At 43.2% G+C, this 21,819-nt stretch overlaps 1 protein-coding gene across 4 annotated transcripts in view; it reads left to right on the top strand.

Moving 5' to 3' along the window:
• LOC138262001 (synaptotagmin-like protein 2) overlaps nucleotides 1-21,819 on the top strand; it is a 482,740-nt gene that overhangs the window by 386,077 nt on the left and 74,844 nt on the right. For all 4 annotated transcript variants that reach the window (XM_069211640.1, XM_069211648.1, XM_069211658.1 and 1 more), the window contains 5 exons: nucleotides 5,781-5,872; nucleotides 8,154-8,255; nucleotides 11,309-11,478; nucleotides 17,005-17,107; nucleotides 20,456-20,617. In XM_069211640.1, coding sequence (XP_069067741.1) covers nucleotides 5,781-5,872; nucleotides 8,154-8,255; nucleotides 11,309-11,478; nucleotides 17,005-17,107; nucleotides 20,456-20,617 — 629 coding nt within the window. The remainder of the gene's footprint in view (nucleotides 1-5,780; nucleotides 5,873-8,153; nucleotides 8,256-11,308; nucleotides 11,479-17,004; nucleotides 17,108-20,455; nucleotides 20,618-21,819) is intronic.

The raw sequence follows: 21,819 nt of genomic DNA on the forward strand, positions 1-21,819 counted from the left end.
GCATTGCATACTAGATCCTCACATTCATAAGGCGAATAAGGCAACCATGTAGCAGTGCTGGAAGACGAGGGCTGCAAAGGGCACTGTATTGCCTCTGCGAGCTGCAGCTGGGGCTCTGTAGCCAAGGGGCTTGCCACTAGCATCAATAATACTTTCACGATTCTTGAATATATGTGATGAAGTATGGAATTTAAGGAAGAGAATAGATTCTTCTTGCAAGTAGAAAGCTCAAATGAAAGTTGAGTCTTTCAATATGAAACCCTCTAATACATTAGACATATTTGCCGGACATGCAGACATGGCAGGGAAATTCAAGGAGATGCGAAGCTGGGTTCTGAATCAACCGCAATCGGTTGGTCAAATATGTTTGTAAACCAAGGTAAAGAGGGTTCAGTACTCCAAACATGAACCAATAATTGCTTGGATCATAAAAACAGATAGGGGAAATATAATAGAGACAAGAAAGGAAGTTTTTTTTAACGATTCTTAAGTAAACCAAGCATAGGGAAAGCTAATAGGTCTGAATGTAGTGAGAAAATGCATGCACCATTAACACTTTAGAGTAGATACACATGATGGGACAAATAATAGCCGAATGCAAGAGCTATGGTTATAGACAAGTCCCTCAAATAGCTCAATGCAAGCACTTAAGTGAAGAAGGAAGAATACACCAGAATAGCCAATGTCAATAGGTCAGAGATGAATAGTAAACAGGGCTGAGCAGCCATGATTGGCAAAGTCTCACACTAATGACTGAAAAATGCTTGTCAAAGAAAGCCAATGGTTTGAAAGTGGTGGACCGAAAACCCACTCTGTGTATTTGGTCTATTTGACCACTGCACTCTCAAATCCAGACATAAAAACAATGCTCCAGAGTCTTGGCTGATTTGGGGAGTCAAAGTTAACTACTGATCAAAAATAAAGCTTAAGTAATGGACTCTGGAAGCAAGAGTCAGGAAAGATCCTAGGTCAGCAGTCCACCATTTGTCAGACCAGTTGATGGGAGAACCCCGCCATAAGCACATGTGCAGAAGATTTTGTCTTCCTTGTCCCACTGCCTCTTTTGGATTGAACGTGCCCACCTGGACAGATGAGACCAACTAGTAACACATCCCTAGAGCCAGTAGGGTACTCCATACACTGCTCTGGCTGCTTACTTGCTATTGGCACACCAAGTGCGTAGAAATCTTTGTGACTTGTAAGTTGTAAATGATCAATAAAGACAGAAGCTGTGGAGACAAGACAAAAATGGACACAATGTTTGCTTAAAGTCCTGTCCTTTGTCTTGTCCTTTTCCTGCTCTGGTTATTTGTGATCAGGCGTGCACGTGAATGTGCACCCATGTCCAGGCTGAGTAAGTATACTGGGTCGAACTCAGCCATTATTTGTGAACAGGTAGCCTACCACAGAAAAGACTTTTACTAAAAGGGGAAATGCCTGTATTATTTAATTGGGTATCCAAAAACAAATATTCCCATATATTGTTGATTGAGATGTGAGTCTGCAGTGCTTCACTGTGATTCTGTAGTGCTTCACTGTGAGTCTTAAATGCCTTACTGCAGTGGTTCCCAATCTGTGCGCCGCAGCACCCCAGTGCGCCTTCATATCTCGAAAGGGGCGCCGTGCACCAAGCACACAGTTTAGGAACCACATTCCATTGTCAAAAACTCAGAATCGGGCTCTGACATCATTGCACACTGAACGTGGGGGCCCTACTGTTCATTTCCGCCCTGAAAGCACAACAGAAAGACTTTCATATGAAGCAGAACTGCCCCCTTCACAGGCTTCTCAAGAAAAAGTGAAAAGAGATTGTTAGCCGAGGCGCTGTCATGCATGAGGCTCCTTTGCAGTGAAGTCCAGTAATCGATGTTAAAAGACCGCACAATCCCGGCTGTCCATAAAGCCGATTTAGTTTCACTTTTGCAGCTACTATGTTCACACAAGCTTCCCAGAGCACCAAGAGAGCAGTGAAAAGGTTGGCAGAATGTCTCCCTCTGTCTTCCTGGTGTAGCCAAATTTCGACAATTGTGTGTTTTTGGAATGAAATGACACGCACATCCTGCAGCATTATGTTTTTCAGGCCCCTGGATGTCTTGTTCTTTTCAGATTACATATTTTGCTGAACAAATTTAATTTTAATTTTGGGAGGATTGGTTGAAATGTCATTTTATGTGAAAAATAAAAATGTTTGAAATGTACTAATTTTGTGATAGAATATGAACGGAAATTATATAATAGTGTTCTATACCTAAGATGAGATCTCTGTGTTTCAGAAAATATTTTATAGCACGTGCTTCATAATAGACATTTAATTTTCTTCCAAATTAATAGATCTTCTGTGGTATTTAATTTGTGCTTCGTATCAAATGTTATTTTACCTTGAGCAAAAGCATAAGCTTAGAACTGAACTGAACTGAAGGAGTATGATTAGAGAACTAAAGTAAAGTATACATTCAATGTATGGTTAGTAGAAACAAATTATACTTTTAGGAGGTGCCAGGCTAACTGTTTTGAAACATAATCTATTCCTGGACTATGTGTTTCATTTAATAAAAAAATCCATAAACAACTCTCACGGATCAGAAGCAGAAGACCAAAAGTAAATGGCATTGGTTAGACTAGACAGCAGACACAGGCCTTCTCCATCAATGCACCCAGGGTGTGAAACAGCACTCCTGTATCTATCAGGGCCTCACAAACTCTGCTCAGGAATGAGCTATAGATACAGCTGTATAAAGAACACTACATCACAATGCAGTAACAGTTCACTTCTCTGAGAACCCCTTGTCCCTCCAATCAGTCGTTGACACAGCATGGGGTTTTGCAGTGGATAGAATAGGATTACATCTATAATTACAATACCTTCATGGGCTTCATCCAAATTATTTTGAGGGGAGAAATGGAAACACTCCTAAGGTGGGGCTTACATCCCCTCACCCACCAAAAAAAGTGTAATAAAGGGGAGCCGCAGCCAATGGCCAATAGGTCAAGGGTGCCAGGGGTCGAAAACGTTTGGGAACCACTGCCTTACTGGATAACCACTGTAGGTGTAAGCTATGCCAGAATACCAACTTTGCATTGGCTCAACCTAGAGAAAAGAATAAAGTATCTTCCTATATACTTTACATGGGTCCCAAGAGCAAATATAATAATAATTTGGTCATATTTGCACTCCTTCATATACTCTGGGTATTGTAGTATTTTCTGAGTAAACCACTGACTAAATTCGAACTTTGAACTACCCTCCTGTGCCAAGTTAACTACTTTGTTGGCCAGTAGGTAAATCAAAGACTTCTCAGGCAATAGGTTCATCTAAAGAGGATTATCTTGCTCTTAGGAGAGGAAGAGGGTTGGGTAGAAATCTGATGGTCTAATTAACCTACACTAAATGGGAAGCCTGGGCATGTCTTTTTCACATAAATAGAGGCAGCCAGATGTCTGCTACCACTCACTGGATGGGCAGTCTTTTGAAGCTTAGGAGGGAAGGAACCACAGGGGCATGTTCCGGGTGACAGCAGAGTATGGACTTGCTGGGGACCCTGAAGGAGAGGTTTTCCATGGAATGTCTGTGGCTTGGTCCTGTGGTTTATCCCCTGGAGGGAACCAGCCTGGAACACACTGTCCTCTTGCAGCTGCTTTGCAATTGGTCAGGAAGGCCTGGCTACTAGAGGCAGGGAATCTAATCTGCTATGGGGCCACAGGGTGCTTCTGAGGAAGACCTGTTGCCGAGGTGGTAGACCACACGCCCAAACATAAATGTAGGTCCTCAGCTCTGTGAAGCTTCCTGCTATTAAAAGGAGCAGCTGGGTGCTGGAGTAGGCAAAGACTCCTTAATAATCAGGCTGAGGAAGGAAAAGGGCAGCAGGGCAGGCTCCAAGTGCGTGCTCATCGAAGGCAGAACAGTTAAAACAGTAGCTTCAGGAAAACTATAAAACAGTCATAAGGCAGGAGGTGTGAACTCAACCCCCTTGGGGGCTAGGGCCTGCCACCAGGAGCAACACGGCAAAAACCGCATCCAGGGATTGGCACGGGTGCTGAAAAGTAATCGTTAAGCCCCAGCATAAATGTCCTTGTGGTACTCCATAGGAGCAGGCACGGTTTGTGGAGATTGACAAGAAAGCAACAGGTTCTATAAGAACTCATGGGTAATTATGGGTGTGTCACCATACGTCATTAATGAAGAGAAAGCCCCCAGAAATGTTTCAGTCAGTTAAAGCTCTTATGGAGGTGGGGATTTTGTCTAAATGTTCTAGGGTGCATGGGCCTTTGTTACTAGGTCCTGTGGTTATTTAGAGCACGGTTAGAGGTAGATAGGCTCATACACTGCATCATATTAAACATTGAAGACATACACATTTTTACACTGAAAACATTATTGGCATATATATTTTTACATTGAAAACATTATTGGCATATATATTTTTGATAGTAAATAATTGTAAATATTGTTTTATGTTGTTGAAAAGTGACACCATCCTGAAATGTTTCTCTATATATTTCCGTTGTGTTGGACTTTGCATTTTGCTGCTAACTACTGTGGTTACACCATGACAAAGCAAGCAGCATACTAGTTCCTAAATCTAGCCCTCATCTTGTGTGAGGCTTACTGGAGCGATAATGTGCTCTTCAGGTAGGGAGCTTGCAGGTGTGCAGACCTTTAATGGTGCCTCCTGCACAAGTGGCACAAGCTACCTTTATGGGGTTACTTAACCTGCGGGACCTTTCTTTACTGTGCGCCCCCAGTTGGGTGTTAGGCCCTTTAGAGGGTGCCACTACATGCATTTCCACCTGTCATTCTATGTGTGTAGCGTGTGTAATAAAATACTTTACTTCTTAAAAAAAGAAAGACCTGACTGCACAGTGAATTATCGAGTTGTTTGTTGCATTGCTGAGTTCTGAGATAAGATACCTCTGCCAACACCACCCCCTCAGTAAGCTTTGGACTGCTCTGCCTTACTGAGAGTTAGGTGCTAAAAGGAGGAACACTACATTTTCATTCCGGAAGGGGCAGCTCTGCACAGAAATGTGTGTTTTTGCAGCTGGGGCTTAATCAGGCTTAAAAGGAGCCATTGAGCACAAATCTATTAGTTGTGTTTGTGTTATGGTCCCAGTAGTTTTCAGCTGGTTGGTGTGTTTTTCTTAAGACATTAAACAATGCAGTGAAAGTGCATTACTGTGAAGCATTTTATGTGCAAATTGTTTATTAACAGCAATATAAGGAATGGGGACACCCAAAATGGCTAGAAGTTAAAAAGGATGTTCTACCGCTGTTGTATTCAAGAATTGTTTAAGGTGCAATCGGGAATAATATTGAGTAAGCTTTCCTTATCAGTAGTGTTTGCAGGTTTTAAATGGGTTTTGACTGATAAGAAAAGCTTTTGCAGGGTCTACATGTTCAATGGAGAACAGTCCCTGAAGCTTGTAAACTGGATTGAATGTTTACATCATTGGTCTTGAGTAAGGGTCCATGTGAAGTCTGACAGCTTCATTAAAGTTTCATTATCTCTTCATTGAGAACATTTTCCAGTATTCAAGATATAAACCAAACTATTGAAATTGACCTTGTATCTTCTTTTGTGTATCCTATCTACTATGAAACTATGCTTGATCGAAGGTTGCAGTCTCTACCTTATGCTGTTATCATTGGAAATTATTTTGCTCATCTCATTTGAGAGATATTTTTAGGTTACAAAACCAGACTTAGGGCCTCTTTGGAAGGTTTGTAAACCGAAGGACCATGCATGTGTGAAATAACATCAGCTTTGCACTTGTTTCCACAGCATACAATAAGCCCCAAACAATAACCCAGCAGCTTCTTGAGCCTGAAAGGGCAAAGGAACTGAGTAAATCTACACCAGCCCTCCTGTCAGAGGTAAGTGTGCTTCACAAATGCAGGATAACACTTACGCCTTTCTGTTGCGGGGAATGTTGGCTTTGCCTTCAGACATCATTTGTGGCTGATCCACAAAGAATGTAAGTATATGTTGTATTTAGATGATAGATTTATATTTATTTTAGAAATGTTGCCTTTGAGCAATAGGTATTGTACTATATATTGTTGTGCACATACATCCAGAGTTGTAGGTATTAAAAGCCAATAATGCTAATTTGAGAGGTTGTCTACATCTAGAGGGATCAATTTATTAGATAATGAGATATGAGATAATAAGTAGGACAAGATGCCATGATCATACATATTTATGATATAAGTCACAGAGAAGTTCCATGGCTTCAGAACAAACCCATAAGTCAAGCGCCTTTAGAAGGCAACATTATCATTGTTAATTACCCTACCTGGATATAAAATATGGTAGGGTGTATTTTTTTTTACAATACTTTTCTTTTCCCCAAACTCAAACATACTTGATGTCTTTCACTACTCTTACCCCCGTGTACCTCACCGTAAATTCAATTTTGCGCTGAACATGAATTATAAACAAACGTTAATAAATACCGTTTGGGAAATGGTACGTTAGAAGTTCAATTCTTGCTGCCTTTTCTTTCCTTCTTATTTTAGCTTAAAGATGCATTTTTTTCTTCAGTTTCTTTCTTTGATTTTTTTTGTTTCAATGATATTGTTTATTTTTGTCTTATTCTTATACATGCTTTACAAATGTTCACATTTATGATTTTTAAATAATTTTTGCCTAGATTCTGTGATATTGTGAGCAGTGATATCGAACTCATTAAGAAGCACATTTCCTAAACAGTCGACTGATAGTCTCTTTAACCTGTCTGCGCCCAGATTCCTTACATTTTGTACTGGTACAGTGCATTTTTGCTACAACATTTGCACTAACAAACCAACACACAAAAAACGTAAAAATTGACATTGCACATATAATTTTCCACTGGTCAGTTGGTGAAAATAGTGGAAAATAACAACTCACTATGTAATGTGACCAGACCTGCCAACTCACACGGTACCACCGTGTGACACGCTGTAGTGGCTCTCATCACACGGTCACGAGGGAGGAGCCAATGTTACATGGTGGCAGGGAAAACAAACTGAAAACCACTCTAAAGCTTTGAACCGCCGATGTCCATTAATAGGTGTGAAAACACCCCAGGACATCAGCAGCAGCCTCAGCATGCTTTTTTTATTTTTTGTTTTGGAGGGAGGGTCTTGGGGGTGGCCTGGGGGCAAAAGTGCCATTTAGGTACTTCTCAGCACAAAGCCCCGCCCCCTCCTCACACTGTGAAATTGTTATTCAAGTTGGCAAGTCTGTCCGATCTCTGGACCACACAGCTATAAACATATGAAAGATGGACCATCAGATGCTATGGAGCAATTATTAACAGGGTCGATAACTGTAGTGCACAGGGCGACACCTTTTTTCTGCACTGACATGTCCAACTGCAAATTTTGTGAATAGCCGAAACAAGCTTTCTTTTGCACATCTTCAAGAATTACTCTAAGATATGTGGCATTACTAGGTGAGCTGACAGAACTGGAACTACATCTCCCAGTAACACTCGGGATGTTTTATAATGGTACAAGGCAGAAAAAAAATGTCCGACAACATAACTACCAGACAATTTTTGTGCCACACATTGTTACCATCACATCCATAAGTAGGTCCTATATGTTACAGACACCATCACATCCATAAACAGGTCCTGTCTGTTACAGATGCGATCACATTCATAAGCAGGTCCTGTCTGTTACAGACTAGCAAACATTTGGATTCTTCAATAGTACAGAAAAAAAGAATTGCATTATTAACCCTTCAGCAGGTGTGAAAAGGGTAACATACTTTTATTCATGTTTCCTAAGGTAACTTGACTTTATGCCCTAATTTTAAAACCAACTAAGTATCAGTGTTGTTTCCTATACTGCTTAATAAAAAGTTGAAGAACCTAATTACTTGATTTCATTTATTTAATAATGCAAGCGGCTTATGATTTCATATTAAGAGCATCATTACTAGTAGGCTTGTAAAAATGGGGTGGTAAAACAGGCTTCGAGCCAGGATGCGGTGTTAAAGGAAGTGGAATCTTACCTGGTAAAAGCGGGTGGAATTCCACTCCCAGTAAAATTTGTATTCTCAATGTGTAAGAGTACTGTGGCTTTGCATGTGTAAAAGCAGGCGTTTAGTCCATTCTCCACTTTGTGTAAATTAAGGTGTCATCTTTGTGTGTTTTTTGGGTAGACCGAGTCTGATACAGCATCTGAGCTCAGTTTCCAGTTCAGCAGGCACCGGAAGGCCCGAAGCAGCGGCAGCCACTCTTCTGATATGGCGTCAGTGTCCTCGGTACGTACTCCGACGTGTGAAGAGGTGGTCATTGTAACTAAATATGGGTGGAGCCTGCACGAGTGACGGAAGTACGCATGGGAGAGCCACAGCTTTGCGCCTACACTGCAGGGTTTTGAAACTGTGAGGCAGATTTATCAAGATTTTGTGTCAGTGTAAAATCATGCAAAGTGGTGCAAAGTCTTAATCATTATTTTAAGAATTTTCAGGGCAAAACTTTTGCCCTGAACCTTTATCTCTTAGCACTGTTTTGCATTACTTTGCATCAAGGGGACATCCCATGGGGTTTTTTGAGACTTAACGTCCACCCACTGAACCTCCAACTTTTTGAACTTTTTGGGATGATAATCCCTATCTACTAAAATTTCTAGGCAGAGCATTGTGTCAAAAAATAATGCCTCCTTGAGGCAGGTGTGAGCAAAGAGAAATGTTTTAATTTCTCAGAACTTATCACAAATTGCCTACATGAAAAGTTTTAAAGCTAGTTTAGGCATAATATTTTATACTGGAAGAGTGCTAAGCAGCCTGTTTGTGTTCCAGCAATGGGGAAGAGAGCAGCAGCCCTCTATCTTAATAGATATACCTCTGCAATACTCTTTCTCCCAGTGTGATATTGTACAGGAAGTTTGGCTGCTCCACTGCACAAAAATGTTTTAAATCTGCCCCTGCATGTTTTAAAGCTGTTGCTCCTGCCCCTGCATGGCAACCTTGTCTGTGTAATTGGAAAAAAACATATGATGTGCCACACAGTCACGACTCGCAACGGTCAAAAGGGGCAGGGCGGGGCGTGGTGGGGGAAACGACAAACAATAGATAAAAAACTTACCTGATGCGGCTCTGACGTGCATCTCCTCGCTCGTCGTCACAGCAGGCACTGGCTCCCAGGCTGCCCTGCTGCCAATCCTAACGCTGGCAGCATGAAAGCAGCGTAAGGATTGGCCGGAGTGCCCTGGCTTGGTGCTCCAAGGCAGAGTGGGAGCCTCTGCCTGCCCAGTGCGCATGTGTGTTTGGCCAGTCCTAGACGGCCAGCCAAACATACATGTGCACTGAGGGAAGTGCTGTGCACTCCCCCTCCGTCCCTGTCATTGCTTGTGGCCCCGCCCCCTGAAAAATAAAAACAATAATAAACGTTGTTTATTATTGTTTTTATTTTTCGGTTTGCAGCTGCTGCTGCTGCTGGCTGGGGGGCGGGCGCGACGCTCCTCCCCCATAGCAGCGGAGCTGCCGCTGGTGCCACACCTTTCCTCCCCGCCTCACCAACCCTACACTCTGCTGGATGACAGTGGAGGGGTTGTGACACAGTGGCTGCCCTGTGCGCTGCCACTTGTATGACAATTGTTTTTATTTCCATTATGGGCACAAGTGCACAAACTGCCTCTGTGCCCAGCACTGGAACTAACATTTTAAAACAAGTACCTGTGCATTAAACCAGTCCCTGCTGCTTAAAGTACAAGAACAGGACCCGTCAAGACCTGCATTATGCATTACCCCCTCAATTCCTGATGCACTTCGTCATTACAATAATGAGCATTGTTTTTTTTGGACACCGTCCTAAATCAGTGGATGGTTCAGCGCTGCACGTGCCGTAGCCTAGCGTGTCCTCTGCGCCTTGCATGGCCAAAACCACTTTTGAGCCATTAAACACACACCAGGCCTTCTCAGCTGCTTCTCACATGCAGAGCGACGCCCAAAATGCAGACCCTAGTCAAATATTCTCTATATGGTTGATTAGGGATGCTCTTGTGAGCGTTTCTGACCTAATTCACAAAGGCTGGGTGCATATGGAGTGGTCCTCTGTGTAGGGAAGTTAATGTAAAGCACACAGTAAATAGTAGGCACCCCATAAATGAGCATCAGAGGGTTTTGCATAAGGAGTGTCAGAGGTGGGTCATTGAAAAGTAGTGCAAATGAGGTGTACGCCTTCACGCCATAAATTTGCCATATTTCATAAAACGCTTGTAAATTTAAGCATCCATCTGCGCCATCCAGGTATAAGTGCTGCAGAAACCGTTTATAAATGGTGCCTATTTAGAAAGGAATGACATTTAAAAAAATGGAAAAGATATTTGTGAAATGAGTTGTAATTGCATTTATATAGCTCTTGGCGAATAATAAACTACTCCTAAACCCAAGTTCAGTTTTTAATCCAGTGGTTATTGTTGGCTACTCTTGGTTATTGGTATTAGCCTTGTGGCCTGAGGGAAACCATTGCTTGCATTTGCACCAGTCTTTGTGGTAGAATAAACGAACAGGAGTGAGGTGTAACCTTCCCATGTCTACCAATGAAGATGCTCTTCGGGAGCAGAAGGGGTTAGGGAAACCTGCTGGAATCCCAGTATTATATGCGAGCGGCATACATTTCCATACATCCATTCCGAGATGCATAGGTAGCGTGTACACATGCCTGGGAGTTTTGTGGCCAGGTAATTGAACATAACCCTTATAATACGTAAGCATACGACAGAAGGTCAGATTTCTCAGTTTACTTTCCAGAAGCTGCTTGTTTCGTTAATATTGGCCTACTTGGGAAAAGAAAACTGGTGATGTTTTCTGCCTTTTGACTCAGATCTTACTTGGCATTAAGAGAGGGTGCTGCTGCACGGTATTTTGGTTTTGTGATGATTGTTTGAGCTGTGAGGGATCAGTGTTTTTCCAGTGCCTAATTTGGGATTCTGCCCTTGCCCTTTACCTCTCTCCCCTCCTCACTTATCTTATTGCTTGTGCGCCACGACCCTAACCATTCGAAATATCACTCCTCCCCCATCCTTAAATCAAACGACTGACACGCAATTTGCAGCCACCCCTGCCTGCTCCTTCTCTGGGCTCGCTAGCACCCGTCACCACCTGTCGTGTTTTCTTGGTGCTCCAGGCCTTCCAGCTGCATAATATTCGCCCAGTATCCTCACCCAGTTCTCTGTGGACCTCGGGCTGCTTGTGTGACACAGATAGCGCGCGGTGACATACAGACATGATTCCACAGTGCATCCCCACGGCATCAGCTCCCCACTGCCCCCTCCCGGGGCTGTACTAACACTGCGCTCTTCTCTCCACAGATCAGCAACAGCGTGCTGAGTGTGTACAGCGGGGACTTCGGCAGCGTGGATGCCCAAGGCATGGTCCAGTTTGCGCTGGACTACGACGAGAAGAACCGAGAGTTCCAGATTTACATCGCGCAGTGCAACGATTTGGCGGTGGTGGACGAGAAGAAAGGACGCTCTGACCCGTGAGTGACATTTCTCTTCATACGTGTTCTCTTATTTATAGTACTCTCCGAGCATTAGAAACAACAGACATCGGGTTATGATGTCCTAGAGTTGTTTAATATTGTTGGCCTGTATTCAAGTGCATTCTCCCCCAAGTCATTTTCGCATCAGTTTTATGGAATTTGCATATTTGACCTTTAACCAGAAACAATACTACATAAAGTGGCCGGAGTGCAACCGGCTGGTGCATCTGCTTTCTGCGCCACTAGTACTCTTTGGTATTACTGAAAGGCCCGCTGATGCCTTGGTGACCCCGTTTGTAGGACAGATAGCAGTTGTGCACATGTAGTGCCAAAGCAATGCGCTTGCAGATCTTCACACTGAGCTTTGGGGGTTCGAGTCCAGCTGGACTCACTGCAATTTTAGCAAATACATATTTAAATTTAATTTGGAGACATTAGGTATATCAGACATCAAAACCTAAAAACTCTATCTCCCTCTCACTTTCTTTCACTCTCTTTGTCTCTTTCAATCACTTCTCACACAGACACCCAGTCAGACACTTACGCACCCACTCAGACACTCACGCACCCACTCACAGACCCACTCAGCCACTCACGCACCCACTCACAGAGCCACTCAGACCCTCATGCACTCACTCACAGCCCCAGTCAGACCCTCATGCACGCACTCAGACCCACTCACAGTTAGGATCCCATGCAGACCATCACACACCCACTCACAGACTCACTGACACCCTGATGCACCCACTCGCAGACCTACTCACCTACTGACGCACCCACTAAAACACTGATGTATGCACTCCCACACCCAGACAGACACTCGGACAGCCATTCTTAGCCCCAGATACAGCCTCTCACACCCAGAGAGGCCGCAGCCAACTTCTGCCAGGCATGCACAAAGGGTCATGCACAGCATCGAGTTGGGTGGTTAGAGGGTTTGGACGCAGGGACTGGCTGCAGGCCAGCCCCTACGGGCAACCCCTGCTGCACACAGAAGAAGGACGTGCATGGTGTAAGGTTGGGTGCTTATAGGGGTTGGCCTCGGCCGGGCCCTGTCGCCAACCGCAGTCGCAATGAAGATTACTATATGTTACAAAAACCATAGAAATTAACTGAAAAAAACAAAGGTTACAGGGATGTTATAGTTAGGTTCTGAATTTATTCATACAAAACTGTTAGACTAGGCAGCATTATCATGGTCTCCCCTAACTTTTTGCGTCTACTTCCTAGGTTGTTTCTGTGTGCTGGACTCTGTTTTTGCAGTTTTGTTTGCTCTGGACACTTTACCACTGCTGACCAGTGCTAAAGTGAAAGTGTTCGCTGTATAAATTATATGTGTACATTGGCTTATCCATGATTGCCATATTTGATTTACTGGTTAGTCCCTAGTAAAGAGCACTAGAGGTGGCCAAGGCCTGTAAATCAAAGGATACTAGTGGGCATGCAGCACTGGTTGTCCCATCCATATTAGTAGCCCTGTAAACATGGTTCAGACATTTCCACTGCAGTGTCTGTGAGTGGAGTTTTAAACTGCCAATTTGACTTGGCAAGTGTACCGACTTGCCAGGCCTAAACCTTCCCTTTTTATACATGTACGGCGCCCCTAATGTAGACCCTAGGCAACCCCTTGGGCAGGGTGCAGTGTATGTTAAAAGTGGGATATGTACTTATGTGTTTTACATGTCCTGACAGTGAAATACTGCCAAATTCGGTTTTCACTGTTGCAAGGCCTATCTCTCTCATAGGTTAAGATGGCTGCCTTAAATATTATTAAAATGCAGATTCCCTTCGGGAGAAGATACACATTTGGAGTTTGGGGTCTCTGAACTCACAATTTAAAAATACATCTTTTAGTGAAGTTGGTTTTTAGTTTGTGCGTTTGAAAATGCCACTTTTCTTGCTTAAACCATTCTGTGAGTACTGCCCCTTTGCCTGTGACTGTGCTTTGCTGGGTTGGCCTGCAGTTGCTGCTTCTGCCTGAGAGAGGACAAAGACTGACTTTTGTGTGACTTCCCACTGGTGAAAAATCTCTGAGGGCTTGAACTGAGCTTGCCTCCTGTTGTTGAAGTCTCAGGGACAACAAAGACTTCTCTCTGCCAGCACTTGGGCTTTCTGCTGAGAATCCTGCCTGCAAGATGGTGACCTAACCTGTCTCTGGGCCCTTAAAAGGTGCAGCTGGTGGAAAAGGACAGAAATCCACTCAAAGACTGCTGTGCGCGGAAACTTTTGATGCACCACCTGCTTTGCAGCTAAAATCGACACTCCACCTGCATCGTAGCTGGGAGATCGACGCAACGTGGCTGGAGAAATGACACGCAACACCCGCAGCAGCTGCTGTTAACGACGCAAGCCCTTATGCAACGTGTTTTCTTGACACCGTGCAACCGGATTTCAACACAACATCACTGGGCGCAGAAACTCAACGCAAAGCCTGCCCGGACCCGAGGTGCCTGTCCGGATCGACGCATCGCTCTCTTGCGGGAGAGAAGAAACGACGCAGGGCGACCCGACGGGAGGAGGAACGACGCATGCTCTCGCTTGCTAGTGAGAAATCGATGCATCACTGGCCTTTTCCAATGCACACTCGCTCGTGCGGCTTTATTTTGACTCTACCCAGGTACTTTTGTACGCTAACAATGTTCTCACTGTTTTCTAAAGGATTTAAGACCCTTTTGCTTTTTAGATTCATAACTTGACGTGTGTATGTTGGATTTTTGTCACTCTAGTCTTGTTTGTTTAGATGAATATTATCTATTTTTCTAAACCTGTGTTGTGTCATTTTGTAGTGTTTTCACTGAGTTACTGTGTGTGTGTGTTGGTACAAATACTTTACACCTTGCTTCTGAAGTTAAGCCTGCCTGCTCTTGCCAAGCAACCAATGGGGTGAACGGGGGTTAACTGAGGGTGATTCTCCTTTGCCCTGACTAGAGCGAGGGTCCTTGCTTGGACTGGGGTAACCTGACTGCCAACCAAAGACCCAATTTCTAACAAAAACCATAGAAATTCAACAGTTATAGTTAGAGATTTTTTCAAGTAACTAAAACTCGAGCCTTAAGGTAACTATAACTCGCACCTACGCCATGCACAGTTGTCTCATCAATAAGTTTATTGCAGATGTTGCAGTGAAATTATGAAAGGTGGCATAGAATATGTCATCAGTGATATAGTATGTGGAGTAATTAGCTGTGCATGGCGATAGCGCAAGTTATAGTTACCTTAGGGCACGAGTTTTAGTTACTTGAAAGAAGTCTAACTATAACTGCTTAATTTCTACATGTGGGTCAGACAGGGATGGAGACACACTGATTCACAACACATACACAACTGTCATTATGATGCCAGTATTCATTGCCAAATGAATGCTGGCACCACAATGACGGTACATTCACACTTGTCAACTGTGCCGCGGTGTGCACATTGCAAGGGGACCTGTAGCTGTCATGTTGTGCTTCAAGTTGTGTGTACGAGTCAGTACCTGTATATGTGTGTTTTTGATGCGATTGGTTGAGTGAGATGGAGGGAGGTGTAGTGGGTGATGTGGTTGTGTCAGTCCATGTGCTACTTGCATATGGTGTGGATATTGTTGTGTATGTTGTGTTGTGTTGCTGTGTGCAGAATTCAGGTGAGTGTTGTGTGGCAGTCGCTGTTGTGATGTGTGTAGTTGTGCATGTGTGTGTTTGTGTAGATGAGTCTGTAGTTGGAATGGTTGTGTTGTGTTGGATGCAGGAGGACGCATATGTGAAGGGTAGAATGTGTGTGTGACTTCCCTATATTCTTTGGCCACTGCCATTGTCCAATGTCCATGGGGCCGAGGGGTGTCCTCCTTCCATCAGCAAACCACCAGCAGAACACAGTCTGTCCAACTGTAACATCTAAATATGGCTAGCGGGAATCCGCCTGCCTGACAGCTAGGAAGAGCACTCCGGCGTGGCAATCTTTGTATTCGCTGCAATATATCTAAATATGTCGGGGGAGAACACTGCTGATTTGACAGTCTTTTTTGGCCCACCACCAACATGGCTTGGCTGTAAAACCGCTAAGATCTAAATCAGGCCCTAAATCTAGAAAGTTTTGGGTTTACTTGCTTTGGGCATTCACTGTCATTAAATGTTTGGTTCATAGTGGGGAGTAGTTTAATTTTCTGCCTATTTCCTTGCTTAGGGTACATCTGATGCTCTGCGGTATTAATTTTACCTAATTTCAATAAGGTTAAAAGCAGTGTACCTCGGGATAGAATAAACTTTGAATTTCTGAGTCGATTTACTTTAAAAGCAAGCATTGGCAAAGCCAATTATCTTTCCTAGAAGACCTATTGGTTTTGCCATATTTTTTAGCCATGTTGTGCAGCATGGCGGCTGCTACTCTGTGTGGCTAAAAAAGCAAAATATGTGACAGCTGTGTTGTTTTATAGCTGTACCCATGGATTCAGCGCACATACGCGATCTAAAAAAGAGCACAGGCTTCTATTTCTATTCACTGATCCAAGGTGGATTGGTTTTAAGATGAAGCATGAAAGCACTTAAAAAAAAAAATTAAACGGATGAATGGTTACATGAGGAGTTGCAGGTTAAGCAGCAGGGTGGGCTGTGGCAAAAGCAACACGATAGAAGAAGGAACACGAGGGAGAAAACACGGCAAAATAGAGCAATGTTGAAGCGCAGGGAAGAGAAGCACACAGACAAGAGAGAACAGCATGAGTGCATGTGGGTGGAGAGAAGCACATGGGAGAGAGAGAAAGAGGAAGGAGCTTGAAAAGCACGCAAGGAAGACAGATGAAAAATATGTACACTCTCATGGAGTGCTTAAACAAAAAGAAAAAACAAGTTCCCCCATAGCGAGAAGAGCCAGCCAATCAAAGAGATGGTAAAAAGGCTGCGCTCTCCGAGAGAGACTAACACAATAATGAAACTGCTGAAACAAAGCCATTCAATAGAAAGCAAGCAAATAAGGTTGACAGTAAGCGAACCCATGGTAAGCAGTGGGTGGGCTGCAAGCCTCTGTATGTTCTGGGAAGCCTACAAAATGTCTTTCATAGGCAATATGCTGCCTGGTAGGCTCGACCAGACTAAGAAAGGTACTTGTCTTGCACTGTATAGAATTAGTTACACATGTCTAGAATCCTTGTTAGCCATCCTCATTTTAATAAATCCAGTGTCTTCATTTATGTTGTTGTATCTTACACCTAACTGTGAGCATCTAAACGTACAGGTTGCATTCTTTTACTTCTTAAGAAATAGAATGTAAATTGTCACGATCAATTAAAAAGTGTACAAGAAAATAACAGTTTTTGAGGGCAAACTTTTTTTGATGGAAATTCTGCGTTTAGTAAAGCCATCTGACTGAAAGGATTATAATTGTACAAATTGGCTAGTGTTGGTCAGTTCATTAGCTTCCGTAGGCTCCCAGCCATCAGTCACATGTTCTTTGTTAACTCACATACCACGCAGGATTTCAAGGTTCACAGCTACTAACTGAGCCCTGTTGGAGATTAAACTCTTACGAGGTGAAATGTGTGTTTTTCAGGTATGTCAAAACGTATCTTCTACCAGACAAAGCACGAATGGGCAAGAGAAAGACTTCAGTGAAGAGGAGAACAATCAACCCTGTGTACAATGAAATCCTGAGAGTAAGAACAACATATGTTGTGGCTCTGACTGTTGACTCTGAATGTACCTGCAATGAAGAGGACTGTACAGTAGAATATTCTTTGTGCAACTTGACTGTTTTTTTTTATTGAACTTAAAATCTCTGCTTACTTTTCCTCTCTTCGTTTGTTGAAGCAGTAGTATTGAAACTATTTTCAAAACAAAACATTTTTATCAGCAGACTATAAATAATTATGGGATTAGCTAGGCAATTAGATTGCTTAGAATGCGGTCATTTTTTAATGTTGTTTTTCTGCATGCTGTGTAAGGTGATTGTTTGAAGCTGGGAAAAGAGCAGGTTATCTGCCTGTGTTGGTAAGACATGGGGTTCAGGACACCTGGTGTACAAAGACATTTTGCCGTCGAAAAGCCTGAAATTTGAGAAATCACGAGCTTTGCAACCACAAAATGTCTTTTTACAATGTACAAAGACCCATTTACATGTAAAAGTCCAGAATCTTAAAGACCTTTACTGATCTTTTTCCATAACTTGGCAACTTTTGGGAGCTTGGATTCTTCCAATGGGGCAAGGCTGCAAGCTGTTGCCAAACAGGGCTCCAGGAGGCCGGATACCTTCTCCATGAGGCTCTGCTGAATCGGATTTGCTGGTGCATAAAAACCTTTGAGCAGGAGAATCCTGACTCTTCAACCTAGAGCAAAAAGGCAAACACCTTTGTTGGATTGTCTTGGCAGGATGGTCTTCGTCCTCCGGGAGGTCGTCCAGGTTTCAGGAGATGTTAGTATGCTTTTACACAGCGAAGGGTCCCAGGAACTTAGTAACAAAACACTTAGGGGTCAAGAATCACTCCAGAAGAGGCCAGCAGCAGGACCCAAGACAGGTCTGTTGAAACTGGCCAACTGGGCAATTGCAATAAGACCTCTTGTCGTTTATTGCGTCCCTTTGAATTGAACAGAAGGTCACTTCTTTTTCTTGGGTCCACTTCTTTTCCTGGGTACAACAGTGAGAGCAGGTCAAGTCTTCTATGCAAAAAATACCCAATGCCCTTCTCTACCTACAACCAAGATAGCAGAACCTTTCCTCCACTATGCATAGCTTGAGTGCCCACTCCAGAGGTGTGGCCATGGAAATGAGCAACCTTTCCTCTGTGGTCACACTAAAGCAGTTCTGGGGACAACTCCTCTTGTGCTAGGATTGTTGCCTGCCTGAGTAGGGGAACAAACAAAGAGCTTGCTCAGGTGTCAGCTAGCATTTGCCTTTGCTTGGGTATGCCTGCTAAAGTCAATCAAGGCCCAGTGTCACTTCCCTTAACCAAGGGCTTTGTCCTGCTCTGGGAGCAGTTTTCAATCATCATCAAGGGGGCTGCCAGGTGACAGTTGGAGCTCATGCATATAAGCCTTCAGAAGCTTCAGGCAGTGAAAATGTAGCTTTTTAAAAGTACCTATTCCCTAATAGTTATTATAAATTTCATTTTACCATTAATATGGATTTTGAATAACTATTAGAAAGGATAATATTTCTAGCTGTTTCATAACTGCAATTAGCATTATTTGTTTTTGAACCTTTTAATTCAAATTTTTGTACAGCTGACAAGAACATAACCTTGTGGTAACTCCTCACTCCCTCTCCTTTGGTGACACGTTGTCTGGCAGTCAGGTAGGATCTAAATATTGCTTCCCATGATCAAACAACACAGTACTGTATAGTGGCCCATGATGTCGATCCCGAACCGCTGGATTCCGCCTCAACCCTCAGCCTTTCCAATACTTCCAATACTTCCCAGCCCCCACACTTGAGTAAATTTGCTGGGGTATCCCCGTGCAATGTATATATATAGGACATCTCCACAAAGTGGGGTGGGGTCACTCTCACTGACCCCATCTCACTCTGTAATGAGGGTGGGACTGCTAACAGCAGTCCCAACCCTCCTGGGATCTCGGAGGCTGAGCTGAAGGTAAGTGTGTTTTAATGAATGTTTTGTGCATGCATGTATGTTTGAATTTTTGAAAATGAGTGTTGTGAATGATTGTGTGTGTGCGCCTATGAATGAGTGTGAGTGTGTGTGTGTTCTGTCCGCCCCCTCCCTCCTAAAATTACCAGCCACCACTGCCCCCAGGTGGAGTGGAGCCCAACTGAATGCTCCTTAGTCTGATTTCATACACAATTGTTTGGTCATAGTCAACATAAGCATGATGTCGTACTGCTTCCATGTCGATGCTGCAAGGTTTAAGATTGGTTGATGTTACATGCCAAAATAACTAAATACATTTTTTTTTAAAAAGGTCAAAAACATTCAGCCTGCCGGAGAGTCTTTCTTCTAACATTGTTTTTATGATTGCATTTTGTGGGCTTAAAAATGTTTGGGGGGGAGAGTCTCTGGGACATTTTTATTTTTTTTAAAGGGAAAAAAGACAAGCGGGCTCATCCCAAATATAGACCCACAATAAACTCTGATGCCACATACACTTCTCGCTCATGGGCTGGTCAGAAGCAAAATACTGTCCTTTCATGCCCACAGTACTGATATTTGAGGTTGTTCCATTTTTGAGTAAAGAATGCATCCATGGAATCCAGAAAAGGCACAAGCACTCTGACTGGGACGAGACTGCCTCTATGTTTCAACTCAATGTAATACACCTTACCTTCTTTCTCAAATCAGTCTACCCTGAAGGTATGCTGAGGTACTAGTGATGTGGTGTCTCCTGAGTAAAATAAAAGAGTGATGAATGAAATACACAAATGGAACTCAGCCACTGGTTGTCACTCTGGGCCACATTCCATTCTATTGTTTTTTATCCACTGGGCCACTTCATATGGGGAAATCTGGCTTGGTTCTGATCCTGTAGGAAACGTCCATCCTAAACTACAATGCCACATCCCTTCCAAAATGGAATGAAACCAACTCCAGACCAGTTTCTAATTCGGTGGAACTCATCTGAGGTACAACTTGAGTTCTGTGGCACGGTGAGCAAAGGGTCCACGTCTGGGCATACTCCATCATACCTGGAAATTTCACTGAGAATGATAAAAGAGATGGGCAGAACATGTGAGATAGTCTGTCCAGACTGCAAAGACATGTCCATTCCAGTGAGGAACAAAAGCAACCCAAGACCAGTTTTCCCCTCGTTGATTTCATCACTGAATAGCTGCTTGAGTCCCATGACACAGAAGCATGGAATATAGGGCTTTACAAAAGCCATATATAAATAAATACAGGTACAAGTAGAGAAAGCTAATTGGTGCAGAACGTAAATAAGAACTAAGGGCCGTATGTACGAACACATTTTCCAATAGACACAGAATGGGCAAAACTGCTTGCTACATCTGGCCCTAAATCCTCTAACATGTTCTTCATTTTCTCCCATTGCAGTACAAAATAGAGAAAATGGTTTTGCTGATCCAAAAATTAAACCTCTCGGTGTGGCACAATGACCCACTTGGGCGCAATAGCTTTCTGGGAGAGATGGAAATCGACTTAGCGAGCTGGGACTGGAGCAATATAAAACTGAACTGGTACACGCTGAAGCCTCGGGTAAGTATAGTGCTGACGGCATTATGTAACTATGAGTTCATTAAGACACTCTGCTTATAACAGCTTTGACAAATATATTGATTCACTCTGAATATGGCTGCATCAGAGAGTAAATGCAGATATAGTCTAACAAAGGCAATAATGCTTCTGGTTTGTTGGAAAATAGGACATTCTGTAAGGGTTATTTATTTATTAAGCAACATCACAAAACAAAATAAAATGATGGACGGAGTGTTGAAACTTTTCAAACACTCACCCCCAGTCACAGAGCTTGGTTTAATCCATCGTTATTTTGCTTGCCACGTCACCCCTGTTTGGACCCACCCATTTGCAAATCAGTCTTGACCCTGTACCCCATGGGAACAATCCAGCCCAAACTGCCAGGGCAGGTCCTCCCTGGACAGGAAACAAGCATCCTGGGACCGCATTAGATACGGCCCCAGAAAGTTAGAGGATACATCAAGAATATCCTAAAAAAGAGATGTTATAGAGATAGTCTAAAATTGGAGGCATAAACAAGAAGGTCCGGGAAAGGCGGTGGATGGCTCAAGAAGGGAAGGGGCTACACAGATGGACCCTTAAAGAGAGCATATTTGAGATGGCCCAAGAGTGGGTAAGGTATACAGGAAGGCTCCAAAATAGCAGGTTATGCAAAATGGAATAAGAAGGAAGTGCAGGGGCAGAAAAGCAGGAGATACACAGTGCTTAATTTAAGCCGGTGGGGGACACCAGCAAAATATTTTCGGGGTTGGCATTTATTTTTACTCATCCAGTATTTCCCAGGAGCAAGAGAATCAGAAAAATAAAGACGGAAAAACCTTCATAAAGGGAGAAAGCAGGAACCTGTAAGAGAGACATAAAGGGGCAGATAGTGTCTGGTAGTCATTTAAAGAGGCATGAGGTGGATTCTAGATTATGCATCCTTGGTTTTCTGTGCACCAGTGTCAGGTGCAGGCTTCTGAGCAGAGCTTTAGGCAATGGCACATATTTTCAAATTGCCAATATTCAGTCAACATTCTCAAGGCTTTCAACATGACAGCTAGACTCATCTCCCAAACAAAAAATGGTCAGCCATAACGCCACAATCCAGAAAAATGTACATTTGCACTGGTTACTCATCAAACCGAGAATGAAACTAAACATTGGTTGCCTAATTTGCAAAGCCAATCATCTGAATAATCCGCCTAGCTCTAAAACCTATT

The sequence above is a fragment of the Pleurodeles waltl genome, chromosome 2_1 (genome assembly GCF_031143425.1).
Source record: "Pleurodeles waltl isolate 20211129_DDA chromosome 2_1, aPleWal1.hap1.20221129, whole genome shotgun sequence".
NCBI lineage: Eukaryota > Metazoa > Chordata > Amphibia > Caudata > Salamandridae > Pleurodeles > Pleurodeles waltl.